The 25,865-nt window shown below is 36.5% G+C and overlaps 2 protein-coding genes across 3 annotated transcripts; one reads left to right on the forward strand and one right to left on the reverse strand.

Annotated features, from left to right (window-relative positions):
- Positions 1-11,006: 11,006 nt before the first annotated feature.
- Positions 11,007-16,779, forward strand: LOC105057968 (glucan endo-1,3-beta-glucosidase-like). The gene is made up of 3 exons (XM_073251886.1): positions 11,007-11,035; positions 15,333-15,424; positions 15,690-16,779. Exons 2-3 carry the CDS (start codon positions 15,355-15,357, stop codon positions 16,688-16,690), a joined length of 1,071 nt encoding a protein of 356 aa, XP_073107987.1. The 5' UTR covers positions 11,007-11,035; positions 15,333-15,354; the 3' UTR covers positions 16,691-16,779.
- A 1,138-nt stretch (positions 16,780-17,917) lies between these two features.
- On the reverse strand, positions 17,918-20,811 carry LOC105057975 (uncharacterized). 2 transcript variants are annotated; one of them, XM_010940729.4, is made up of 2 exons: positions 20,646-20,811; positions 17,918-19,043 (listed from the first exon to the last, which is right to left on the reverse strand). In XM_010940729.4, the coding sequence occupies exon 2, from the start codon at positions 18,942-18,944 to the stop codon at positions 18,135-18,137; it is 810 nt and encodes a 269-aa protein (XP_010939031.1). In that variant the 5' UTR covers positions 18,945-19,043; positions 20,646-20,811; the 3' UTR covers positions 17,918-18,134. The 2 variants fall into 2 exon arrangements, with proteins under 2 accessions (XP_010939031.1, XP_029124329.1); XM_029268496.2 differs by lacking the exon at positions 20,646-20,811 and adding an exon at positions 20,534-20,552.
- Positions 20,812-25,865: the final 5,054 nt, after the last annotated feature.

The following is a 25,865-nucleotide window of genomic DNA, read 5'->3' on the forward strand; positions in this document are numbered from 1 at the left end:
ATATCTCTTTGAAGTCAATGCCCTTCTTGTATGTAAATCCTTTTGCCACAAGTCTTTGACTTTATATAATTTAACCTTATGATTGGTATTCCTTTTGATCTTATAGATGCATTTGCAGCTTATTTGTCTCATCCTTCAGATAGGTCAACTTATTTCTAGACATGGTTGTTATCTATAAAGTCTAATTTTTTCTTTTATGGCATCCAACCATGATATGGAATCCTCATCTTTCATGACTTGTAAGAATGTCTCAGAGTCATATCTTTTTCACCCATATTAATTAGATACACCACATAATCTAGAGGCATAGTAGATTTTCTTATTCTAGTAGATCTCCAAAGTATTGTCCCTTGATTTGCTTGTAGTGGTGGTTAGACAATTACTTCTTCGATAATAGAAATCTTATAGAATGAAATTTGATGAAGTGGTGATCTCTCCTCAATGTTATCTCGAGGAACAACTATAGAAATCATCACTTCGATCTACTTTATAAGCCTAGTATTTCCTTAAAGACAATATCTTAAGATTCTCTACTTCTACTAAACATGCCATCCCTTAGAAATCTAACTTTATTTATTTCTACTATCTGTGGTCTATAAGATGAATAATAAAATCTATACTCTTTTGACCTCTCCGAATAACCAAAGAAAAATCACTGGTCATTCTGGGATTAAATGACCTTTCTTATAGGTTATAAATTTTGGCTTCAGCTGGACAACCCTACATATGCATATATTCTACACTAGATTTTCTGCTAGTCTATAACTTATTAGGAGTCTTTCGAACTACTTTAATGAAAAACTTATTCAAGATATATGTAGCTATCTTTATAACCTCATCCCGTAAGTGAATAAATAGGATAAAATAACTTGTCATAACTCGAATTACTTTTTTAAGTGTTCTATTCTATATTATAACTACATTTTAATCTGGTGTGCTTTGACATTATATACTAGAATACAGTGCCACATCTCTTTAAAAATTTTGCTAATGGTCCTAACTATTGTCCTATCTCTATATATTTACTATAGTACTTGCCATCTCTATCAGATCTGACTATTTTAATTATATTTTTTGATTATCTCTCTACCTCTGTTTCAAATTTCTTAAAGGTCTCAAAGACATCAGCCTTCTCAAATAGAAGGTATAAATATATATACTATGAATAGTCATTAACGAGTGTGATGAAATACTTTTCACCTATTAGATATAGAAAAAAGATTTGCATATAACAGTTGTGTGAATGATTTCTAAAATTCCTTCACTTTTTCCAGCACTCATCTTAGATGTATATATCTGCTTTATTTTTATACAGCTTATATAGATCATAAAATTAGTGAAGTTTAATGATTCTAAGATCCTATTCTTCACTAGCATTATGACTTTTTCTTCGAAGATATGCCCCTCTTTGATGCCATAACATAAAAGAGTTTTTTAAAAAATATAAAAACTAACTTCAGAATCTAAGACTATCTTGTAGTATCCAACTATCTTAATAAGTGAATGTGATTGATTTATAATGAGAATAGACCGTTCACTTTCAGTTAGAGACCTTCTTAATATGAAGTCTTATAAGTTGTTGGCAATATGTATAAATGCACTAAAGTCAATGCACTAGGTAGAATTAGAAATATTTACTCAATTAGACTCAAAATATATACAAGAGTAGAGGGTACCTTTTTTTCTTTTACAACAACTTTTTATACTTCATGCAGTTTTTCTTCAGATGTCCTTTTTTTTTGAAGAAGCAGTTGACAATCTTATCAATGGCTTCACCTAATGCCATAACTAATATTTTTTCCCTTCTGTCTTGAGTACATCCTTTTTTTTATCTACTTTTTCACTAATTTAATGTGAAGCAAAATTCACGCTCTCTATCTTCTTCTCTTTCAATTTCTTCTCCATCTGCGCACATTTGATTAGTAATTAACTAACCAATCATCATTGTGCATGCTATAGAAGATCTTACAGAGATCATACTTTGATGGAAGAGAAGTAAAAATAAAATGGACCAAAAAGATATCTAATATGAAAACTTTAATATTAGATAACTATGTTGCGATATTACACTCATGGATGCTGGCCTTTGTCTTGTCAGAGCTCACTAATTTCTGCTCTACAATATCTAAGAAAATATATACATTATAATATAAAGGGATGAATCTTTCAATTAGGATGCTCATATTTTTCAAAAATCTCTTTTGTTCTGGTGCACTTTCATTCACGAGTAGTAAAAATTTATTCACTCAAAATATCAGACCAAAGTGAGCATACCCTAATATGAGCACTATTTTTCTCCCTTTCTATTCCTAGAAATTCAATCCATTAAGAAAAACAAATTTTCTTATGCTACTATCAATAATTATGGGAATTAATACTGTAAATAAATACATGCTTATATTATCATCAAATAATGAGACTAATTAAACTATAATCTAAAACAATCAATATTATTTCAGTGGTAAATTCTAACCTTTCTATGGGTAGAGGTGTATCATGCATAGAGTTTACTAAACCTTTATTAACAAGACTAGCAATATAGGTATCAAAAAAAATTTTTTTTTTCATACCCGTGGGTCTAGAAAAGATCCTATCCTTAACACCTAAATTATTATGTTATTTTAATTAAATAAAAAAAAATAACCACTCCTTGTAGATAAAGTTAATTATTTCTATGACTTAATTGTAATTTTGTTCACATATCATTATACTTTATTTTGTAGTCTTTATATGATTTTTACTATATCCAAGATCTTATAGCTACTCCTGAAAATAATAAAACCACTAACTTTATATGGCATTGAAGAATCCCAAATAATTATATAGCAAGACCGTATCATAATTATCAAAGAAAAATTAAATTTATTATGGGAATTAAATAATAATTCAAGGATCTTTATATAATAATCTCTATTATAGGGGCTTAATAAAAATTCAGATAGAAATATAAAATAAAATTTATGATAGGAGCTAAAGTGTAATTTATTAAAGGATCTTTATATAATAAAATACTTTATAAGGGACTTACTTACAAAAATCTCCTGAACCAGATTAAACTAGCTCAATTTGCCCCGATTCAACTTGATTTGGTCTTAAAGGGCTAATGGGTTGTTCATGATGCATCTGGGTTTATGGGTCAAAACCCGAAACCCGAACCTTTTTTTTTTCCTCCTCCTCCTTCCCTTTTCCTCATCATAGTCGAGGGGAATGGCAAACCCTATGGCTGGCAATACTTTCCCGGTGGTCCTTAGCCGAAGGCCCAATGTCCTCTCCATAGTCAGTGGCCTTCCACTTGAAATTTTCCCCAACCATCATTTTGCCACTTACCAGTGATAGGCCGGTTCCTTAGGAGATCGATGGAGGAGGGGCCCAAACCAGCGCTCCCCACCAAATCATGGTTAGTGGCCGTCGAATAACCCCAATCGATGGAGACCAGCCTCACGACCACTGATAGCCGACGATTGGCTGGTTCAATGGGAGATTCGTGGAGGAGGGGCCCGAACTGGCGCTCCTCTCCCTTAATCTTGGCTGGCTGCCATCGGAAAGCCCCAATCAGCAGACCGCCACCCTCTCCCCAGGTGTCACGACCCTTTTATGCCAATGATTAGGAGGAGGCTGAGATCAGATCATTTCTTCTTCAATTTCCCTCTCCCCATTTTTACCTTTTTTTTCTTAATTTCGAGCAGTTTCCAGCGGCTAGGTGTGAGTGGCGCTGCCAGGTCGGAGGTCCGGCCATTCTCGACGCTGGCGGGAGCATGGAAGCCCGGATAGAAGGAGGGCACACGGTCCTCTTCTTCCCTCTTTTTCTCATTTCTATTTCATTTATTTATTTATTAAACAAGGCCTAACAAAAATACATGATCAAAGCATTTTAAAATGAATAAATGATAAAACATCACAAGCCCAATAAAATTAAATAAATAAAATAATATGGGTTTTGCCCATCATGGAATCAGGGAAAGATTCTATAGATTGATCCGAAAAATATTGATCATAGGCAATCGGCCAGGTGACAAATCAGATCTATGTCCATGAAAAGTTTATATGGACTAAAAGCTTCAATTTTCAAGCTAATAACCTATTTGCTCTAATACCAGAATGTAAGAATTATATGGGGCAATAAAATCTACATGAAGATGAAGTCATGAAAACTGAAGCCATTGAAACCGACTGGGATCTCTCGAAACAATTTGTCATCACACAAGTTTGCAACCATTTGCAATTTGTAACTATAAAAGAGCCAAGCTGGATGTGCTCCTTGATATCATGGAGCAACATTTTGGTTTTTCAATCCTTAATCTGAGTATGCTTGATGGACAGGATCTCAAAAGTTCTTAAATAAGTCAGAGACCAAGTCCGTAGGAGTCTTTTTATAGCATGCCTCATCCATCAAAAGTAATATCTGAATCAGTCACAATGATTAGAAGATGGATATTATCCACGATGGTTATGTAGAGTTTAACTTACTAAATTATCAAATATATCCCTATCACTTTATCGAAGATTTATCTTTAGTTAGAGTCTAGGTGAATTTAAGATATGTAAAATAAATCCCGATGCGTGTTAGTGTGGGCCACATTCAGATGGGTTCAATCTGATAAATATTAACACTACGTCCCCATTGACACCAAGGTATCATATTCACATTGAAACCCAAACCAAGGTATCATATGCACATTGAAACCCAATGTATCACATCCACATTAAAACCCAAATCAGTGTATCATGGTATCATATACTACACTTCAATTACAATCAACACAACATTCAAAAGTGCAACTAAAATCATCTCTAAGCAATGACTATCTTCTATTAGAATCATGTGCACTGCTGTCTTAAGTTGATATGATCTCTTGATTAGCTATAGTGCCACCCTTACTACGACCACCTCTTCTAGTATCATGTTTAGATCTCCTTTATCTTTCAGGTTCCTACAAAATAATAGAAAGCTTGTTAGTTGTTGTAAAGTAGTTAACATTAAGTATACATAATCTTTAAGTCTCACCGGATAGACTATTTCAAATCCATTGTTGTTTTCATCATATGTGAGGCCAGTATCACTAGTACTTCCACCTACAATCTGTCACATTATAGTTTTGCATAAATAACATCTAAATAAAGTATGTACAACATATAAACAACCTATGTTGTTGCAAATAAATAGTTCCTATAGATGAACTTACATCTGCATCCCTATCTTTCCTCTTCTCATCCTTTCTGATTTTTAGGTTAGGTCTCCTTAGCTCTTGTGCCTAGCCTGCATACAGTTTGAGCATCCACAGAATGTTACCTAACCTCACCCCATCCTGTTTTCTAGGCTCATCAAGACCTCTCTTCTTACTGTTCTTAGGCCTCCATGGTTGTTTCTTTATTGTAGAATGATTAAGAGGATCAAAGTATGTTTTCACTCACTATTCCTCACTAGGAATGGAATAAATCATAGGCTCATTAACCTTTATATAGGCCTCCTTCCTATAGTAATGGCTGATATACATCTCAAGATGTTATTTTGAGGTATATGTAGCAGCTATTGCATGTTTACAAGGAAACTGTGTGAGTTCTCATTTGTTATACCCACAAGATGATTTGTTTAGGTCAACATAAAATATCCTATTGGAATAACTCAGATGATATACTAAAGGCAAGCAAATATTTGATGTTGCTTTCTCCTCTTCAAGCATCCTTTGTACGCGGTGTTATTTTTCATTGAATGCTCTTACTCCCCTCTCATTTGACTTGAAAGCTTTGCATAAGTGCAGTTCTAATCCACTCTACCATTGTGAGTATAAGCTTATCCCTTGCCCACAATATATAGTAATTAAAAGACTCACAAAGGTTGTTCACTATTAGATCTACCTTGCTCATTGTGTTGAATGTACATCTTGCCCATGTCTCCTTCTTTCTGCCAGCCATATAGTCATAAGCTACCTTGGATTTAATTTTCAGTTTCTCCATAGCCATGTTAAATTCAAACTCTATATATGCAGATGCTGCCATCCATAGATCATCTTTCAAATATTTGCCTCTGTATACTCTATCTCTTAAATTGGCATACATATGCTGTATGTAGATTCTCTACTCTGCTGCTCATGCTATACTATCAAAAGTCTCTGTTAAACCATTTAATATAACAAGAAAAATTAAAAATCATTCATGTACTAAATAATAAATGCTATGCCTTCTATCTATCTGACATAAAAATGTACCCATATTGCTCTATTGGGCCAATATAGTCTAACAAGCAATTTAGAAAGAACTCTCATGAGCTTCTTGTTTCACCTTCAACAATTATATATGCTAGAAAGAAGAAATTATCATTACGATCTTTTCTTATTGTACTTAGAATTTGTCCACTAAATTTATCCTTTATGAAGCATCCATCCAAACTTATGAAGGGCCTACAACCTCCTAGGAATCCCTACTTTTGTGCTTCTAGGCATATGAACATGCTTTGAAATCTAAGATGTGGTGACCTCTCAGACCTCTCAACAGCTACCTTTATCCAACTATGTGGATTATGCTTTTTCAATGTCTCGGTATAGTCTCAAAAAGCTCTAGTGTATTGCTCCATGTACATCCTCTAGCTTGCTTCTTTGCTCTATAGATCATATACCTGCTCACATCTATATGATACTCTCTCCTAATTTGATCCTTAAAAGCTTTGATTTTTTAATTAAAAAATAAACCTCAAGTTCTCCATATATTTCTTACTCAACCATTTTGCTGTGACCTATTTATTTATGAAACTTTTTTTATAGTTATGAATTTGATGAAAAGTCTTAATTTGGAAAGACATCTTTTCGATAATATTAAAAGCATTAAGCCTCCACCCCCATCTCTTCTTGCACTCAGTAGTTACTCTGATATTTTATTCTTGATGAATACCATATGCCTACCATCATTAATAGTGAAATTTTTTAATGCTTCTCTAAACTGATATACATCTTTGAACAATAATCGCACACATAATTAAAAGTCATCCATGGTTCTTAGATTAAATTCAATATCTCTAGTCCCTTAGTGGTATCATCATTTGAAGGTGGTAGATTATACAACTCTTCTGTTGGAGCTTCCTCAGTATTTTTATCTATATTTATCTTGAATTTTTTATCCTTATTTTTATTGATTTCACTGCTTGATACTATGTTAGGACCAACTGAAGGTGATTTAGCTGTGTTCTTAGCCCCTACATTAAATAGGTCCTCATTCTCACTTGATTCTTCAATGAAGGATATCCCATAATCATCAAATTGTTCAGCCCTCTCATTATCTCATTCAGTGTCCTTATCACTCCATATATGCATCTTTTTTAGGTACCTTATCAGTTAGTTCTTCATCTCCTTTCTCACTTTTTTTCATCCATTATCACTTTCTTCTTATTCATTGTCAGCATCATTATCACTTAACCCTTCTATCTCAGGTAGGCCCCTATCAATTGCACTAGAATTTTGAGTTATAACTAATTGCTTTATTTGACTTTGACCCATAGATTGAGTGGATTCTACATAGATATCAATCCACTTCTTACCTTCATGACAAGCTAACATATCCTTGCAATCCTTATCATTCCTACTGGGCCTAAAATCAATTTGAAATGGCATGTGTGACAATAAGTAAAAGAGCTGATCCCCCTTTATATAACCAAAGTTTTCTACAATACCCTCAATCTCAAAATAAGAAATATAATCTTTGTCAAAATCATAGTAAAATCATAACTTTCCATCAATCTATCTCTTACAAGACCTCTTAACAAACCTTCCTCCATGATGTACTTGGAAAGAGACTACATTAGGATCTGACATATCTACATTGAAGATAAAAAAAAGCACATAAACATATGATATGAAGAATAACAAAATACATGACATAATGCAATGTAGGTTAAAAAATTGTCTACTGTGCTAGAACATGCATGGGACCATAGTGCCATAATAATAAGTAAAAACAATGGGATAAATAATGAGACAAAGCACTAACTGAATATTACAATATGTCACTATGTCCACATGATCCACAACATATTACCCACTAACTTGAATATCTACAATTGCCATATTGCAAAATCATGTGCAAGAACAATCAAAGACATGCAAAAGAGTTAAAAACAAAATATGCAGATTAATATAAGAATATGGACAAAAAACCTTTATAAACCCTAATTTTGATAAAATCATAATAAAATAAAATAAAGCAAAACCAATGGAATAGGATTGAGATTCAAAAAATAGATATAAAAAAGGAAGTATAGCTCAAACAAAAATTATTAGATTGATATAGGATGATTCGTTGGAATAGTAAAATTAGAAAATATGGCATACTCAACCAAATCAGATGTTTCTTGAACCAAATCAAGGTTGAGATTAAAGTACTCTCTCTTTCTAGTCATTCGAAGTAACTTGCAACGTAGAACACGAACAATACAACAGATATTTCGAGAGGAATTTGAGGAAAGGAACTGATAGTGATGAACTAAAGTTGGGAGAGAAAGAAAGATACTTCGAATGATAGGGACGAGCATGTGTAGGTCACATGGAGATATTTATCCACCTAAGTCCATCGACGTCATCTTCTATGAAGCCCTTAACTTGATATATCAAATCAAACCCTCCTTAACTTTCCACTTAGTTATTGGCGGCGAGGTTGGGCCCAATTTCGATGGTCGGAAAGAGATATTGCAATAATTTGTAAATTGTAGGGTTGACATTATTAAAATTGAGATGCCGGAGTATTTGCAAACTAGAAAAAAATGTAGTGAGGTTTTTACTTTTTACCCTACATAATAATATCTATGTTAAAGATAAATTACATGCATCATCTCCTTTGACTTAGGATTGGACCCTCATAATTCTCTATCTTTTGTCCTCTTTATATGTTGCAAGATGCATATCACATTAGGTAGAGCTTTCTCTCTCATTTTCTTTCTCATCATAGGATCTCTATGTCATCCAAAATGCAATCATGGTGGGCACGCATTGTGTCCTACTAAAAATATATATGCAAACATATAGCCATTTAAAACATAAACCGAATGTTAAAGCATTTCAAGGGATATTCTTCAAAAGAGTATACCAATGCTTTCTTACCAAAAAAAAAAGGGTATGCCAATACTTACACTTAAAATGATTAGTTATTAACACCATTAGTCAAAAATCTAGTGAGAGAAGCATTGTTGCAAAGCAGGATGATATGAGGGGTATATATATATAATGATTTTCAAAGGATGAATATGCAATAGGCTATATTTCTAAGGTTATATATGCAACAAGTTGTATAAATTTTTTTTGAGTAATAGGTATTAATTAAAGGTAAAAGCAATAGTTAATCCAAGGAATGGACCACAAATTTCTTTTCCTTTCAATAGTGGTAAGCAAGTTCCAATTACCACAGGTGGCATTGATTCGTTACACTACATTTGTTGCTAGCAACAAAGCTTCTGTAATACAAACATAATTTTTTACAATTACATTTATATAAATCACTAAAATAAATTATTTAAAATTTTGAAAAATAAATTATTTAAATAAAATGTTATGAGAGGAAGACTTTAATGGAAAACAATATCATATGGTGGTGGAAGGTTTTAAATTAAATTATTCCAACAATCAAAAGTTTTAAATATAAATCTAATTGATTACAATTATTTTAGTTAATTTGTGTCTAGGCAGAGATGAATGAATCAAGAACCCTAGATGTGAAAGAAAAATAGAGACATAAAAGCTTAGATACTGATTTCTAGAGGATATATACATAATATGCTATATTTGTAAGGTTATATATGCAACAAGTCTTAGATTTTTTGAGAAATAGGTATTAAAAATAAAATAATAGTTAATCTAAAGGATGAACTATAATTGTTCTTTCCTTTCAAAGGCAATTAGTGCATTCCATTTACTAAAATGGCATCCGTTGGTTACTCTATATTTATTACTAGCAACAAAGCTTGTGCAATACAAATATAAGTTTTTAAAATTATTTTTGTAGAAATCATGAATAAAATATTTAAAATATTTGAATAAGAAATTATATAAATTGAAATATTATCAGAGAAAGATTCTAATGGAAAACAATATCATATGATGGTGGAAGCTTTTAAATAGAATTACTCTAACAACCAAAATTTTTAAACATAAATATAATTGAATACAAATGTTTTAATTGATTTGTGTCTAGGGGGGATGAAGCAATCAACCCAGATAGCAAAGAAAAATAGATAAATAAGAGCTTAGATAATGATTTTTGGAGGATAAATACACTATATGCTATATTTGTAAGGTTATATATGAAATATGTCCTAGGTTTTCGAGCAATAGGTATTAATGATAAAATGAGTCAATCCAGAGGATGGACCACAATTTTCTGTTTCTTTCAAAAGCAAAAAGTTCCAAGTGGCATTGGTTTGTTACTCTGCATTTATTACTAGCAATGAAGCTTACGCAATGCAAATGCAAGCTTTTTTAAAAGTATCCTTATATAAATCACTCAAATAAAAAACTTCAAATTTTGAATAAGAAAAATTTTAATGGAAAACAATATCTTTTAAATTGAATTACTACAATAATTATTTTTTAAATTTAATTATAATTAATTAAAAATATTTTAATTGGCTTTCGTCGAGGGTAGATTAACAAACCGAGCAACCTAGATAGGATAAAAAAATAGAGAAAAAATGAGCTATATAATATTGTATTTATTCTTCTGAAAAGCATGACATTTGTTGATTAACTGAATTAATTTCCTATTTAGTTAAGGTTTGATTAAAAAACTGAGTAATCTTTAAAAAATATTTAAAGGTATTCCCATCTAAAAGATAGACAAATGGAATCTAGATGCCAAAATTCAAGATTGTCATTTTTGGATATGGTACTGATTAACTAAACTATTTGCTAAAAGCACTTATTCAATAAATGTAGAAAAGATCAAATTAAATGCGCTGGAGAAGAACGTCTCTCCTTCTACCTTTATAAGTCAAGCTTTTCTTTTGAGACACTATCGCGTATCTTCTTCAGTTAAGTTTTCTGAAAAATTCAAGCAATTGGTAAGTTTTTCTTCTACTTATGTTCTAACAAGCTATAAGTTTTTCTGCTTAGATCAAGCAAGTTCTTCCTTACCATTGCGAATTCTTCCTTATGATTGCAGCAGGTTTTGTTAACCAAATGCTTGCAAGAGTAAAAGAAACTAGATTTCAGGTAAAATAGCTACGTATCTGGAGATATCTATTATGTTGAACAATTTGGAAAGAAAGGAGTAGAAGAGTCTTTTTCATGAGGCAATCCTCCCTTCAATTGGTTCTTGGAGCCACTATTAGTTAATTTAGATATTGAAAGATCTTTTTTGTAACTGTTATGGGTAGATAGAAGTTTGATAGAGTTGGTTTAGAGAGCTTGTTGATTCGTATGTGATGATTGTGTCAGATTGGTTGAGTGTTCTTGTCATCTATGCTCTTGTAAATTTTCCTTTTTTCTCTCCTTTTTCTAGTAAATTCAAGGGGATATCTTTTTCTCCCACCATTTGCCTTGTCAATATTGTTTGTTGCGAATCAAAATCTTAATTTTTTATGTCCAAAATAGAACCCAGACTTTTTTGAAACAAAATCTCCATCCACCAACCGCATATCCTTGTCCTAAGAAATAGCCTTAATTCCACCTCACCTTCTTTTCTTCTCTTAATCTTCTTTGCCTGCTCCTCTTCCTTCATCCATCTTCTCTCTCATCGCCCCCCATCTTAACTTGTTGCTATGCTGGACAAAACTCTTTTGTAGAACTAAATAGCATCAACTCGTTTGATTGAACATACATAGAGCACTTATGAATAGGGTAGATGGTAGGCTTACATATATGGGATATTTGATTCGCAACCGAAATCAGAATCAGAATAAGAATTGGAATGGATTGAAATTGGAATCAGAATAGCCAAATCATCCAAAACAATTGGTTCACGATCGGAATTGGAATCGAAATCGGAATCAGAATGAAAATTTGAATCCTTAAAGGAAAGTTGGGATTGAGTTTTCGATAGATTGGATCATACTTATTTCACCCCGAAATCAAAATCAAAATGAGACTTCTCCCAACCAAATGGTTAGAATGAGAGTATCTATTCCCATTCTGATTCCAGACCCTAACTCCTAACCAAATTAGGGCTGAAATTGGATTGAATACGGAACAGATACCAGCATATCTATATCCATATTTATTTTGTTTGACGAATATAAATACAGATACGGATATTATTCGGATGTAAAAATTCATATTCATATTTGTTTTAAACGGATACAAATATAAATTTAGATATTGAAAGTATGGATATAATTACGGATATAACTTAGATAATTAAATTTTTTAATTATAAAATCAAAGATATTACTAAATAGATGATAAATCAAGCTAATAATATGTTTATATGGTTGTATATTTTTTTAAAAAAATTAATAAATATTATATAAAATTTTATAGATTACATGCAGATTCGAATATTCAGATATGAATCGGATAGTTGTTTATCCATATTCATATCTATTTTTTTCTGACGGATATGAATACGGATACGAATATTAGTCGGATCCTCAAATTTCTTTCTATATCCGATTGACTCGAATATGAAAACGGATTCGGATAATATCCATATAACTTTCACCTCTAAACCAAACACTCCTTAATATTTTACAATAAATAATTCAAATTGACCTAATGCAGTGTACGGTCTCATGCAGCAAGTTTTTTCATTTTTAATATTAGATAGATATACTATGAAAGATATTGTTGTCATGCCTCTAGTATTTATGAACTCAACTGCTATGTCATCCCTGCAATATATTGAAAATTTTCCATGAGAACACCATCAAGCATATTTGCCGATTTAATCTCCTTAAATCTAGTGTATTGATGCCTGGATTTTTTTTTTTTTTTTTTGGGTTGGGGAGGGTATGGTAGTTTTGGTTCGACCCGTGAGCCTTGATCCACAAATAAGGGTTCTTCAAGTATTATATACCAAATAGAAGAGACAAAAGAAACCAATCTAGTGAAGTATAAAAGTAGTTCCCAATTATTTGGATCAACTGGGTCACAAAAATAAAAAAAAGAAAAGAAAAGAAAAGAAGAAGTCTGTACCTGTAAGATTGTGGTGCTTGTGAATGGCACTCCAAGGAATTGGTTTTATTGCTGGAGAGGGTTGAGATAAGAGTATCTTTTGTCACCTCTACTATTGGCATTGGAAATCGATATATTGAGCTGGTTATTTAAAGTTGCCCAACATGAAAATTTATAGAAGGACTTCATTTCTAGGAGAGTGAAGAAAAAATAAGTATTTCAGAATAGGTAGATGATACAGTGTTACTTTGTAAAGCTAAAGAATGTCAACTGAAGGTCATCAAGATCATTCTTTATTATTACAAGCTATTATTGGAATTGTCCATCAACTTCAACAAAAGCTCCTTCCTGTTCGTTGGTAGAAATCCTGCTTTAGATATGAGATGGCTTCTATTTCTCTGTGCCAACTTATTTCTCTATCTGTTACCTACTTGGGCCTCCTGTTGGTAAATAATACTTTAAAAATATATGATTGGAGAAAATTTATCGAAAACATGGAGAAAAGACTGCACACCTAGCTATAGGGAGGAAAATTGCTATCTTTTGGAGAAAAATTGATAATGTATAATTTCAAATTGTCAGCCTCGCCTATATGTTACTTGTCAATTGTCAAGTTACCCCTCTTGGACCACAAAGAATTGATAGATATAGAGGAACCTTTTTTTTGATAGGCTCCAAAACTGCTCCAGGATTGTCATGTTTTGCTAATTGGCATTTAGTTTTCAAGTCTGAAGAAGAGGGTGGTCCAGGGATAAAAAACTTGAACAATATGAATTCTGCAGTTTTGGCAAAAGGGGTTTTGGAGATAATTAGATAAGAGTATCATGGAAAAATCAGATCACTTGGGCATGGCATAGAAAAAAAATCAAACCGAAACCTTTTACAGAAAGAGCTAACATGTCAATGTAACATGTTTGAACGATCATTTTTGTAGTACCTTGCCAATCTTTTGGAACAGAAACATATTAAGATCGACAATAGTAAACTGACGTATGTGTTATGATTTTAATAAAGCGGGGGTAGCTCACCTACCTCCTACTTCAATCAAAAAAAAAAAAAAAAAAAAAGACAATAGTAGACTGACTAGATTTTTGGGAGGATGAATGGTTTAGGATTCAATTCTATGGTATGAATATTTGAATCTTCATTCTCATGTTATCAAACCTGACATCTCTATGGCTTCTCAATTCAATCGGAGATTCAAATCTTGGAACTCAAAGATCTACAGACATCTAGCCTTCAATTAAATGGAAGAGTGGACTAAAATTAACAGATTCTTGGCTGATATATCACTTTGTTAGAGTTCCAATATACCAACTGAACAGATATCAATGAATGAACCAAGAAGGAATTATGCTCTTTCATCAATGATGGTGCTCTAATATCTTTCTTTTCAGGCCATTGCAAATCCTGCATCACTGAAAAATTAAGATTTTCTTGTGGCTACTTCTAAGTGATAAGCTCAACATGAAAGATAAGCTCCTTGGGAAAGGGTTACAAATCTTATATCATTTTGTCTTGTGTAGCAACAGAGAGGAGATGACCAACCATTTATTTCTTAACTGTCAACTCTCAAGATCGCTTTAAGCGATTTTCTCTCAAACTCTTGATTTCAAGAGAAGAGTCTGTCTTATCTCTTTGGATCACATGAAGAAAGAAAACGATACCAGACAGTGGAGTTTTGTGCTGGATTAGCTAAAACTAGCATTTGTTTGATTCTGTGAAAGAAAGAAACAACATAGCATTTTTTCACAAGAAGAGTACTCTAGAGAGAGTGCTGTTTAGTACTCTAGAAAGAGTACTGTGGAGTGCCTCGTGTTATTCAAGTCCTCATCAGTGTTGTTCAGTGGGAAGCAGCTTGAAGAGAGATCGGATGATTGGTTTCCATCTTGTAGTTTCTCATGAGTAGCCTTAGAGTGCTGTTTCAAGTCTCGTATCTCTCTTGGGAATGGATGGTTGGTTTCCTTCCTCTTATATTTCCTTCTAGAACTCTGATGTGATTGTAATTTTCTTCTTTTCCTAATAAATCCGGATGGGTTCTCCCGATTTCCATCCCTCAACTGATGACTCAAGGGAAAATATTATCCACCACCAACTCCCCTTTTCCATTATATTTTTTCTTTGCCAAGTCTCGGAAAATAAAAAAGAAAGAAAAAAGAAAAAAAATCACAATTCCTATCAAAAAAAGGTCAGCTCATGATACTTTTGTGAATGTCTCTTATGTATTCTTATGATTTAAAAATCCAGGGACCAGAGGCAAGCCAAAATAATGGTGTGGGACTCCATCATGTACTCCTTGTCGATACTACTATTCTCATCCCACCATGCTACCCATGCAGGTACTGTGTCTATATACCATCTTAATTACCATCCATGGTCCTCTACTTAACATAAAAAAATATAAATGAGTATATCCCCAAGGTGAAAGATATAACATAAAAGCCTTACTAAAAACCTTTTAGATTCTCTCTCTAGATGATGTTGGGGTGCTAGTGGCCATCCATCAAGTATCCTTCCTCGAGCAATCATGTCCACCGAGTGCTAGATGTAACAATTAGCTCTTAGATTAACATTGTGAACTATAATTCTTGTATTTTGGTGCAGCCCCCTCCCCCCATATTGGCATATGTTATGGCACAAAAGGAGACAATCTGCCAACTCCAACAGAAGTCATAGCCCTCTTAAAAGGCTGCAGCATCAGGAAACTGAAGCTCTATGACACCAACCCTCAACTGTTGGAAGCAGTGGCAGCCACAATAAAGCCACCCGACGTGTTGGAGCTCGCCGTCACCGTGAGGAATGAGGAGCTGGCCAGTCTTGCTGCTAGCCCGGATGCCGCCATTGAGTGGGTGGGCAAGAACATTCTCCCCTTCAGGAACCCAGTGCTTTCCTTCCAGGACATTTTGGTTGGCAATGAGGTGGTTCCTGGAGAGAATGCCTGCTACGTCGTCGATGCCATGCAAAACCTACATTCTGCTCTCCAACATGCCAACATGACCAAGTGCATGGTCTCGACCGTCGTCTCTTACTCGGTGCTTCAGAACACCTTCCCTCCTTCTCAGGCCATATTCACCTCAGAAGCCAATGAAATCATGGAGGACCTCGTGGCCTTTCAGCTAAGCTTGCCTTCAGGCATCAGAGGCTATGTATACATCAACTTATACCCTTACTTCTCTTATGCTGCTGACCCAGGAAATATCTCTTCGGATCATGCATTGTTTCAAGGGAAGTCTCCAATGTTCAAAGATGGCAACCTGACCTACTGGAATCTCTTCGACGCAATGTATGATGCCTTTCTGTGGGCTTTGGAGAAGATTGGTGGAACTGAGTTGACCGTGATGGTAGGGGAGAGTGGCTGGCCATCTGCAGGCAATGGTGCATCTACAACCCCGGAGCTCGCCAGCACCTACCTCACCAATTTCTACAACCACATCAGTGAAGCTGGGACTCCCAAGCTTCCCCCAAAGGTGGGCTTTGAAGGAGCCTATGTGTATGCTCTCTATGACGAGAACCTTCAGCCTGCAGGAGTGGAGCAGCACTTTGGCTTGTTTTACCCCAATATGAAACCTGTGTACACCGCTAACCCAATGTGTCAAATTAATTAGGTGTCTGCTTTCAGTATCAATAAAACACAAAAAATAGCAGAGTTGCAACACTTCCATTCACAGCTGCAAGTTCAATTTCAGACATAATATCAGAGGCACCTCAACAGCTTCTTCCAAATAAAAATAATCACCCTTCCTCTCAAAGGCAAAAATAATCACCAATCTAATTATCCCACTCGCTAGGCTAGCGATGTCAAATCCAAATCAAGCAGCAAGCACAGACAGATTGTTGGCTGCCAAGAGGGAATAGCATTGCTCTGTTTCATATAGCAAATGTTTATAATTAAGTTAAATGTTAACAAATTATGCCCCTTGACAACTGTCAGTTAAAATCAACTTTTACATGATGGTGCCAATTTTCATTTCTCTATGGTACCAACTTTGTCTGAAGAGTAAGGAACAAAAGAAAAGATCATACATGCAAGAAACAACAGAAGAATCTTCAATCTATTATAATGCCGGAAAGGAAATTCACTAATCAAAATAATCTCTACTACCAAGGGATCTGATTCTAACAGGACTCATTTTTGACTCCCCCATATAAACCACAAAGCTACAATTTTCCGACCCCAAACTTGCAAATTCAACAAAACCACTGTAACCTCAAGAAACAGATTGTTTGTCTGCCAAATACAACCAGCAAGCAATCAAGGTGGAAAGCAATGCCGCAGGGCCAAATGAGCTCAAGCTTCACACTAGAGTCTGCAAGTCAGGTATATCTGACCATTTATAAACCATAAATTGTTGTTCATCCTGTCATAACAAATTCTTTCCTCCTATAATCTGAAGAACTCAGAATTGATCACCATGTCCATGGCAAAGCAATCAGACAGTTTTCAAGTCTCATGTATACTGAGGTGTTGCAGACTAATTCCTTGTGTATCTGTCTCTAACCATCAGCAGCACAGAACCCTCTAGTCATCAGAGCAGCATTGGATGATCCCATCCTCCCAAAAATGCATTTGTACCTAACCTTGCAATAATGATAGCACATCCTTTTTCTACCTTTTAAGTTAATTTCATCTGAGTAGGTCACAGACAACCTCATCAGCAGGGCCATGGCCCTGAACCTGCAAGGATGGATAAATAATAGCATGCTAACCTGTTGGACAGAACAGACCAACAAGGATGGATAAATAATAGCATAGCAACTTAAAAGATTAGTTCAAGTTAGCATCCGAACAAATCAAGCAGATAGGATAACATGTTATCTAAGAAAAACAAGACTAAACAAAGAAGCTGGCAATATTGATGTATGTCAAGATGATTGTGCCTAGCATCCATGCACCAGAAATAAGTTCCTTTCATATGTAATGCCAGTTTCCAACCTTCGTTAGACAGGATTTTGTGCACTACAAGATAGCTGAATTACAACATGAACATACTTCATGATCAATCCAGAAGCTCCAACTTACACATCCTGTCTTGGACATGATTGAGATTCTCATGTGACAATTTCTCTGACAATCCAATCCAAACTAGGATATGCAAAGTACAATATTAAGAAAGAAGGCAGTGCAAACAGGATAGTGACAAGGATGTACAGGGCCAGAATGGCAGCACTGGCAGGTATTGCATATAGGACAATGAGGAGGAATATGAGAACCAGTGGGAACTTGGCAGTCAAGTGGACAAAGAAAACCAGCGACTCCTGAAGCAATGAGTGAATCCTCTCCACATTCACGTAGTTAGCCCTCAAACCTGGTTGATTTGTGCTAGAATGTGAATCATCCAGATGCCTGTATTGGGGGATTCTTCTGAGGTTCTGGTGGTTGTTATTGTTGCCCACAGTCAAACCACCATTTGGAGGGCATACCAGTTGGCTGTCTGTGTTAAATGAAGAATAAGATTTTGCCTGGTCACAGTTCATGCTCTCAACCATCCAGAGTAAGAAGTAGTTCTTTCTTGGAAACTTTAGATCACCCCTGTAAATCAGCCGGAAAGATAATAAGTGACACCATGGGCATGAAATGAAGAGGGGAAGCTGGACAGGTAGAGATGGAAATTTCATGACAGCCCACTGAAGTCCTAGGATGCAGTTCTTGCAGAGGGTGTGGCCACACCATAAAACATACGGCACATTTTCCACAATGTTGAAAGATTCCCAGCATATTGGGCATTCAAGCCCTTCTTCCCTATGAGCATGTGGTGTAGCTTCGTCATCAGAACAATCAACATTTGCAGAGCTTGGCTTCGATGAGATGCTTTTTGGACCTAAATTTCCAGTTATGGAGTGTGAACCAAGCCTCCACATTTTGATGGTCAAAAGGGTCACTGTGTCACAAGGAAGACATCAGACTTTATGGGGGAAAGTCAAAACAGCTTCACACATGCATCAGATTGATCCTTACACCTGAAATCAAAAGGATTCATATGGTAAAGAAGACAATCTCATAATTTTATTTATACAAATACAAAAGAACCCAACCAACAGACTTTGAATGGTGTGCAACAATACCTAAATGACAGAAGAAGCTTCAGTTATATAATTCCATACTTTGTTTTAACTAGTAACATGCATCCGCTAATAGAACCATACAGAAGTTCAGTGTGAAAAGCATGTGTCTAGGACCAGATTTACTAACACCTTGTAATTTAAAAAAGAATTGCTGGATAGGGATTATTTACCACATGAGATTAATAAATAGAACACATCCGGTAAATGCAGGCAAAATTTTAACTATTTCAACTTTCACTAGAAGCCTGGGAAAGAATTTTGAGATTTAAACCTAGGATACATAATATCATTGCGTTATAGGACAATATTCCATTCTATTTAACATAGATCATAGCTGTCTTGTATATTTTAACCCCCTCCAAAAAAATGAAAAATCCGTGTGTGTGTTTCTTTTTCTTCTTTCTTTCTCTTCTTTTGAGAACTAGGACAGGATGAAGCTGGCCAAAAGCCGGTGAGGGTGGGACTCCAAAAGAAGTTACTAGTTTCAACACCCAGTGAAATTACCAACCAAGCCAATTGGCACTCCCTCGTATATTTTAACTCTTTAAGCTAAACGCATCTCCAACATTCATATTGTATGTACAACTTAGCCAGTAAAGTTCAACAGTATATCCATAACTTACATTCCTTAGAAAGCTTATGCTATGCTCACGATCAGAACAAGAAACAAATGCCACCCAAATCAAGAATGATTCCAACCTATCATTAGACAGATCCAAGAAAGGCCACACCATAGATAAGCTTCCTTATTGACATTATAAGGTCATTTTGCTACGGGCCTGTGGCATAAATATTTTAAAAGTTAAGTTCCTTAGCCCCATTCCACCTTCAAAATAATCATGAAACCCTAGCTACCATTCCAGATGCCTTATGACACAATAATCATTTACATATGAAGCTATACAAACAACACCAAGTACAAATTGGATTAATGAACAATGAAATTCCACATAAAAGTTCTAACCAAAAGATGCATGGTTTTTCAATTATAAATAGCAAGATGAGAACAAGCCATGATACCCAGATCCTTATGCACATTCAGAATGCCCAAAGAAATCCAAATCATTAAATTACTTACAATTCCAAAATTTACTAGACTGCAATTAATCCAGCAAACCATGTGTTTGACATCCGCATCACGTCTCGATAAAGGAAATTAAAAAATCATCGCATATTTGTATTGCATCAGCAAGGGATAAAAGAGGACAAAGTAAAAGGGGAAATCAATAATATCAGTAAAACCATTAAAGCGCTCAAAAACCTAGGTATTTGCCAAACAGGAATCCAATTTACCGCTTGGAAACCCTAATTCAACAGAATCATCACAAAGAACAAGAGACTGATAACCAAAGAGACAAACTCTAGGTTTTCAGATGAAACCATACCGGACCACGACGAACGGAAAAAAAAAAATCCAATCTTTCTGCTAAAAAGTTGCTCGCTTTTCTCTACAAGCAAGGCATGCACCAAAGGAATCGGATGCAAAGGCGATCTTACCGATGGACCGTCGCATAGCGTCGGAATCTAGCAAAAGGAGGAGGAGGATCTAGAAGAGGTGAAGAGGTCGAGTCCCCCCACTTCTTCCTCTCTCCCTCTAGATCTTCCCTCCCCTTCTCCCATTCGGCTCCCAAAGGAGACGAATCTAGTTTGGATTCTTCTGCCCGTATTTATAGTACAAACGAAAATTCAATTACCACTATGCACCTAATCATTTGATCAATGACCAGAATCAGAGAAGCACCGGCAGATACGCGAGATCAGTACCATTCATTCGGAAATCAGTGGTCGATTGAAGGGAGATGAGGGAGGCCGGACCCTAAGAGCTGTGATGTGCTCTCCGTTGCCGCACAAACAGTTGCCAGTCCATAATTAGGGTGGAATCTGGATTGTCGGACCTGAAGGCAAATTATACCGGATTGTAATCAAAATACAGAAAATTTAAATGTGCTGCTTCTTATTATATAGCATCCATTGGTATGGTATATAAGAGTCACATAGACAGGTAAACCATACCCTATTCTGTGTTGATCACTGTGATCAACTCATAGGTCTACAAAAGAAGACTAGATGATTGGCATGATGTACGGCCACGTATGCTACATTCTCACGCAGTTCAGAAATCATCACGGAGACACGTTACATTCTCACGCTCTAACACACCACACCCAAGTTCTGCAAGGTAAGCGATCCAAGGCATCCTCCCATCCTTTTCTAAGTTCAAATAACAATATCTCACTGTTTGTTATTTCTAGTTATTCTTGCGTAGAACTCGTTCGTTGAAATGTGTGTTCGGCTACGTTCTGAGTGATATAAGTTGAATACATTCTCTGTTCTCTTTTTGTATGTTGCGCAATGTCAACACCATTTATTGAACGGATAATACAAAAGAATGTGTACCAAAAGCCTTAAGAGTCCAAAATAAGAATCTAGTTGGGAGATCAAACATCCTGTTCATAGTAAACATTCATCATACGATGGAATACTGCTGCTCATCCCTGTTCAGTTCCCCTAGCCTATGTCACAGTCGAGGATATGTGCAATAGATAGGGGGTAGACTGGGTTAAAGTCCAGTTCATTTAGTCTTTGGCTATTCGAAGAGCATGATTTCATCGATCATTTGGAATGTGGGGATTGGAGATTTTAACTTTTTCCACATAAGATAGTGCCTTTGAAAACCTTAGATGCCTTATGACATTTTTGCGTAACATAAAAATTCTGTCAACCACCATGAAGTGTGAAACCACTTAATCTCTGAAGAAACAAAGAAATTTAACGAAGAAATGAGTGGAGGATCAGACATCAACTTGCAGTCATACTCGAGGCTCCTTATGTGAAGGTCATGGTAGTCCTCAACCAATATTCTATCACCTTTATGCCTAATTATATACACAAATCCTGGTGCAGACGTAATATTCTGTGTGTTTCTTTTTTCTCCTTTCTTTTTCTTCTTTTGAGAACTAGGAAGCTGGCCAAAATCAGGCAAGGGTGGGACTGCAAAGGAAGTCACTAGTTTCAACACCCAGTGAAATTACCAAGCCAATTGACACTCCCTCCTATATTTTAACACTTTAAGCTAAACACATCTCCAACATTCATATTGTATGTACAACTCGGCCAGTAAAGTTCAACAGTATATCCATTAAAGTTTATGCTATGCTCATGATCAGAACAAGAAACAAATGCCACCCAAATCAATAATGATTCCCACCTATCATTAGACAGATCCAAGAAAGGCCACGCCATGGATAAGCTTCCTTATTGACATTATAAGGTCATTTTGCTACGGGCCTGTGGCATAACTATTTTAAAGGTTATGTTCCTTAGCCCCATTCGACCTTCAAAATAATCATGAAACCCTAGATATTATTCCAGATGCCTTATGACACAAAAATCATTCACATATGAAGCTATACAAACAACACCAAGTACAACTCGGATTGATGAACAATGAAATTCCACATGAAAGTTCCAACCAAAAGTCACTCCTTAGTGACATATGCTAACTGAGCAAAAATAATCCAAAAAAAATGCATGGTTTTTCAATTATAAATAGCAAGATGAGAACAAGCCATGATACCCAGATCCTTATGCATATTCGGAACACCCAAAGAAATCTAAATCATTAAATTACTTAAAATTTCCAAATTTACTAAACTGCAATCAATCCAGCAAACCATGTGTTTGACATCCTCATCACGTCTCGATAAAGGAAATTAAGAAATCATTGCATATTTGTATTGCGTCAGCAAGGCATAAAAGAGGACAAAGCAAAAGGGGAAAAATCAATAATATCACATGAACTTAAAACCATTAAATCGCTAAAAAAACCTAGATATTTGCCAAACAGGAATCAAATTTACTGCTTGGAAACCCTAATTCAAGAGAATCGTCACAAAGAACAAGAGACTAATAACCAAAGAGACTAAAGGTTTTCAGATGAAAGCATATTAGGCCAGAACGAACCAGAAAAGAATCCAATCTTTCTACTAAAAAATTACTCGCTTTTCTCTACAACTAAGGCACACACCAAAGGAATCGGATGCAAAGGCAATTGTTGGGGTAGATTCCTGTCACTTAGGCAACTACCTTGCCTTCTCGTCTCTGAGCCGACTAACGAAACTGCACCAACTAACCGACTATCAACCCGGCTCAGATATACAAAGTTCCCCCCAACTAGGTAGACATCATGCGCTGTCGCTGGCATCCAGCCAAAGGCCAGTCGCCCCTGGTCGGCACCATCCCGACTAAAGTTAATATGCCTCCTACGGCTACTCGGCCTGTAACCGACTTAATGGTTGGTTGACAGCCGACTATGTCAATCGAAGACAAAGCATCTCGACAATTCCATCCTGCCAACTCTGACTAACTAAGCACTGAACGTGGCCATCATACGACTCGGAGAGGCCACATCGAAGTCATATCACTCAGACACCATATCTTGACCGGCTAACTGTGTGTCATGATGAGTACTACGATCTCATTAAATGCACCCTAGGGGTCATTTATTACGTCCCATGCCTTGTAGCATCTGTCGTCGTGTGCACGTCGAATAAAAGGCACGCTTATTATCGGTATTTAAAGACGCCCATACGGCACCATGCGATGTCGTATGATAGGACATGATTGATATGATCGTCTGTCCTCTCATCATTCATTTTGCTCTCTCTATAAATAGAAGTAAGCAGGAACCCCTCCAGGTATGCTTAGACGCACTATCTCAAAATTCAAAGACTCTGTTACTCTTTCTTCTCAAGCCATTCACTGACTTGAGTGTCGAAGGATCTTCATAGGAGCCACCTCCGATGGGATTTATTTTGTAGATCTTCCTTTCTTATCATCGAGCAGAGCTCAGCACCATCTCACTCTAACTCAATCATCACCCTTTATCTTGACCTTAACTATGTGCACCTTCTCCGACGATGATACCTCATCTATTGGCAACCTCGTTGCCAATTGGCAGGCATAGCTCCTAGTCGGCTTCTGATCGACTACTGACTACACACCGGAGTCAGACTGCAATAGTTTGGCACGCCAGGTAGGGGGGTCATCGAGCAGAGAAAAATTTTCTCTCAAAGACCTCCATGGCCAAGACAAGGGCACAGAATGTCTCTGTTGGTTCAGTTCGATGTTCATCATGGCGTGATGCACCTCCGGCAACCCATGGAGAGCCTAATGCTTCACGACCGTCGGTGATGGTAGATCCTGGATTTGCTATCCTTATGCAGCAGGTAAAAAGTCTGACGGAGGTTGTTCAGGGTCTCCAACAACAACAACAACAACAACTGGGAGAAGTCATAGCGTGTGATGCGCCTTTCAGGTGCAGCCATCGACTGCGATCTCTAATCCGCTACTCTATGCAGCATTTTCATCGAGCGAGTTCTGCGCTTGCCCGACGGCCACCACATTCGGAGTCTCAGTGTGCTTCATGTGCTGATTTAGGTGATCGTCAGTCCCCACGTTCTCCTCGATAAACTCAGTACAAGGGGAAGAGGCTGCGAACCCCTTTTAGATCTTCTTCTTCTGAGGAAGGCTCTACTCCAGGCTACTTGTGGCATTCTGATATGTCGCAGTAATGGCTGGACGAGTACGATCGAATACTAAAGGAGATAGATCACCATTTGGAATGGCTCCAAACCAACCATCATGACCCAATCAATGAATTCGGTGTCAGTATGAATCTATCTTTCTCAAGACAGATCCTCGATGAGCCAGTTCCTAGTCGATTCAAAATACCGTAAATCTAGCCATATGACAGCTCTATAGACCCACTCGATCATCTTGAAAGCTATAAAGCCCTCATGCTTCTACAAGGAGTGTCTGACTCCCTCCTCTGTATTGCTTTTTCGATTACGCTCCGAAAAATCATACAGACATGGTACTCGAGGCTACAGTTGAGAAGCATCGATTCTTTCGAACAATTTGAGCAGCTATTCATGACACACTTCGGCATAAACCGAAGAGTGCCCAGAACTACTGACAGTTTTTTCTCTGTCTGCTAGCAGGATAGAGAATCTTTGCGAGAGTTTATGGCGTGTTTCAACACTGCCACCTTGGAGGTCAAGGACCTCGATCAGGCGATGGCCATTGCAGCGATGAGACGGGGACTCTGGAACTCTAAGTTTACCTACTCTTTGGACAAGACACTTCCTTGGTCATATGTCAAACTCCTCGAGCGTGCACAAAAATACATCTGCACCGAGGAAGCCACAACTGATTGATGCCAGTTCGAGAGAAAGGGCCAGAAGAAGAAGGCAAGGAAGGGAGCAGGCTTCAGGGAGCCTAGTTGGATCCATGCCGAGAACGAGGCTTCACCTCCCTGATTAAGCCAGAAGCCCAAAAACTTCATGGGCAGATTGACTCCTAAACTCCTCTGACTGCTTCTTGATCGCAGATCCTGAAGGAGATAGAAGAAGAAAGTTTTCTTCGTCGACCCCCATCAATGAGGATGAAATCTCATGATCGGAAGCGCTACTGCTGCTTCCATCGCGACCATGGACATGACGTAGAGGAGTGCCACCAGCTGAAGAACGAGATCGAGAACCTGATAAGGCGGAGATATCTCGAAAAGTACATGCAGGAGTGCCCTGTACAGCTGCCTTCCAATCTACCTCATCCGAAATCCGAAGAGCAGACTCACGTCCAACCAACGGCGGGCGTGATCAACATGATCTCGGTGGGACCACCACTCTGAGGGGTAGACGACCGCGGAAGTGCTTC

Source organism: Elaeis guineensis, chromosome 2 (genome assembly GCF_000442705.2).
Source record: "Elaeis guineensis isolate ETL-2024a chromosome 2, EG11, whole genome shotgun sequence".
Taxonomy (NCBI): domain Eukaryota; kingdom Viridiplantae; phylum Streptophyta; class Magnoliopsida; order Arecales; family Arecaceae; genus Elaeis; species Elaeis guineensis.

What these genes read in the sequence shown, in the direction of transcription:
- LOC105057968 (XM_073251886.1), top strand. Translation starts at nt 15,355, where the DNA reads ATGGTGTGGGACTCCATCATGTACTCCTTGTCGATACTACTATTCTCA. An exon ending in CCACCATGCTACCCATGCAG is followed by an intron (nt 15,425 to 15,689) that starts GTACTGTGTCTA and finishes ATTTTGGTGCAG; the next exon opens with CCCCCTCCCCCCATATTGGC.
- LOC105057975 (XM_010940729.4), bottom strand. Translation starts at nt 18,944, where the DNA reads ATGTGGAGGCTTGGTTCACACTCCATAACTGGAAATTTAGGTCCAAAA.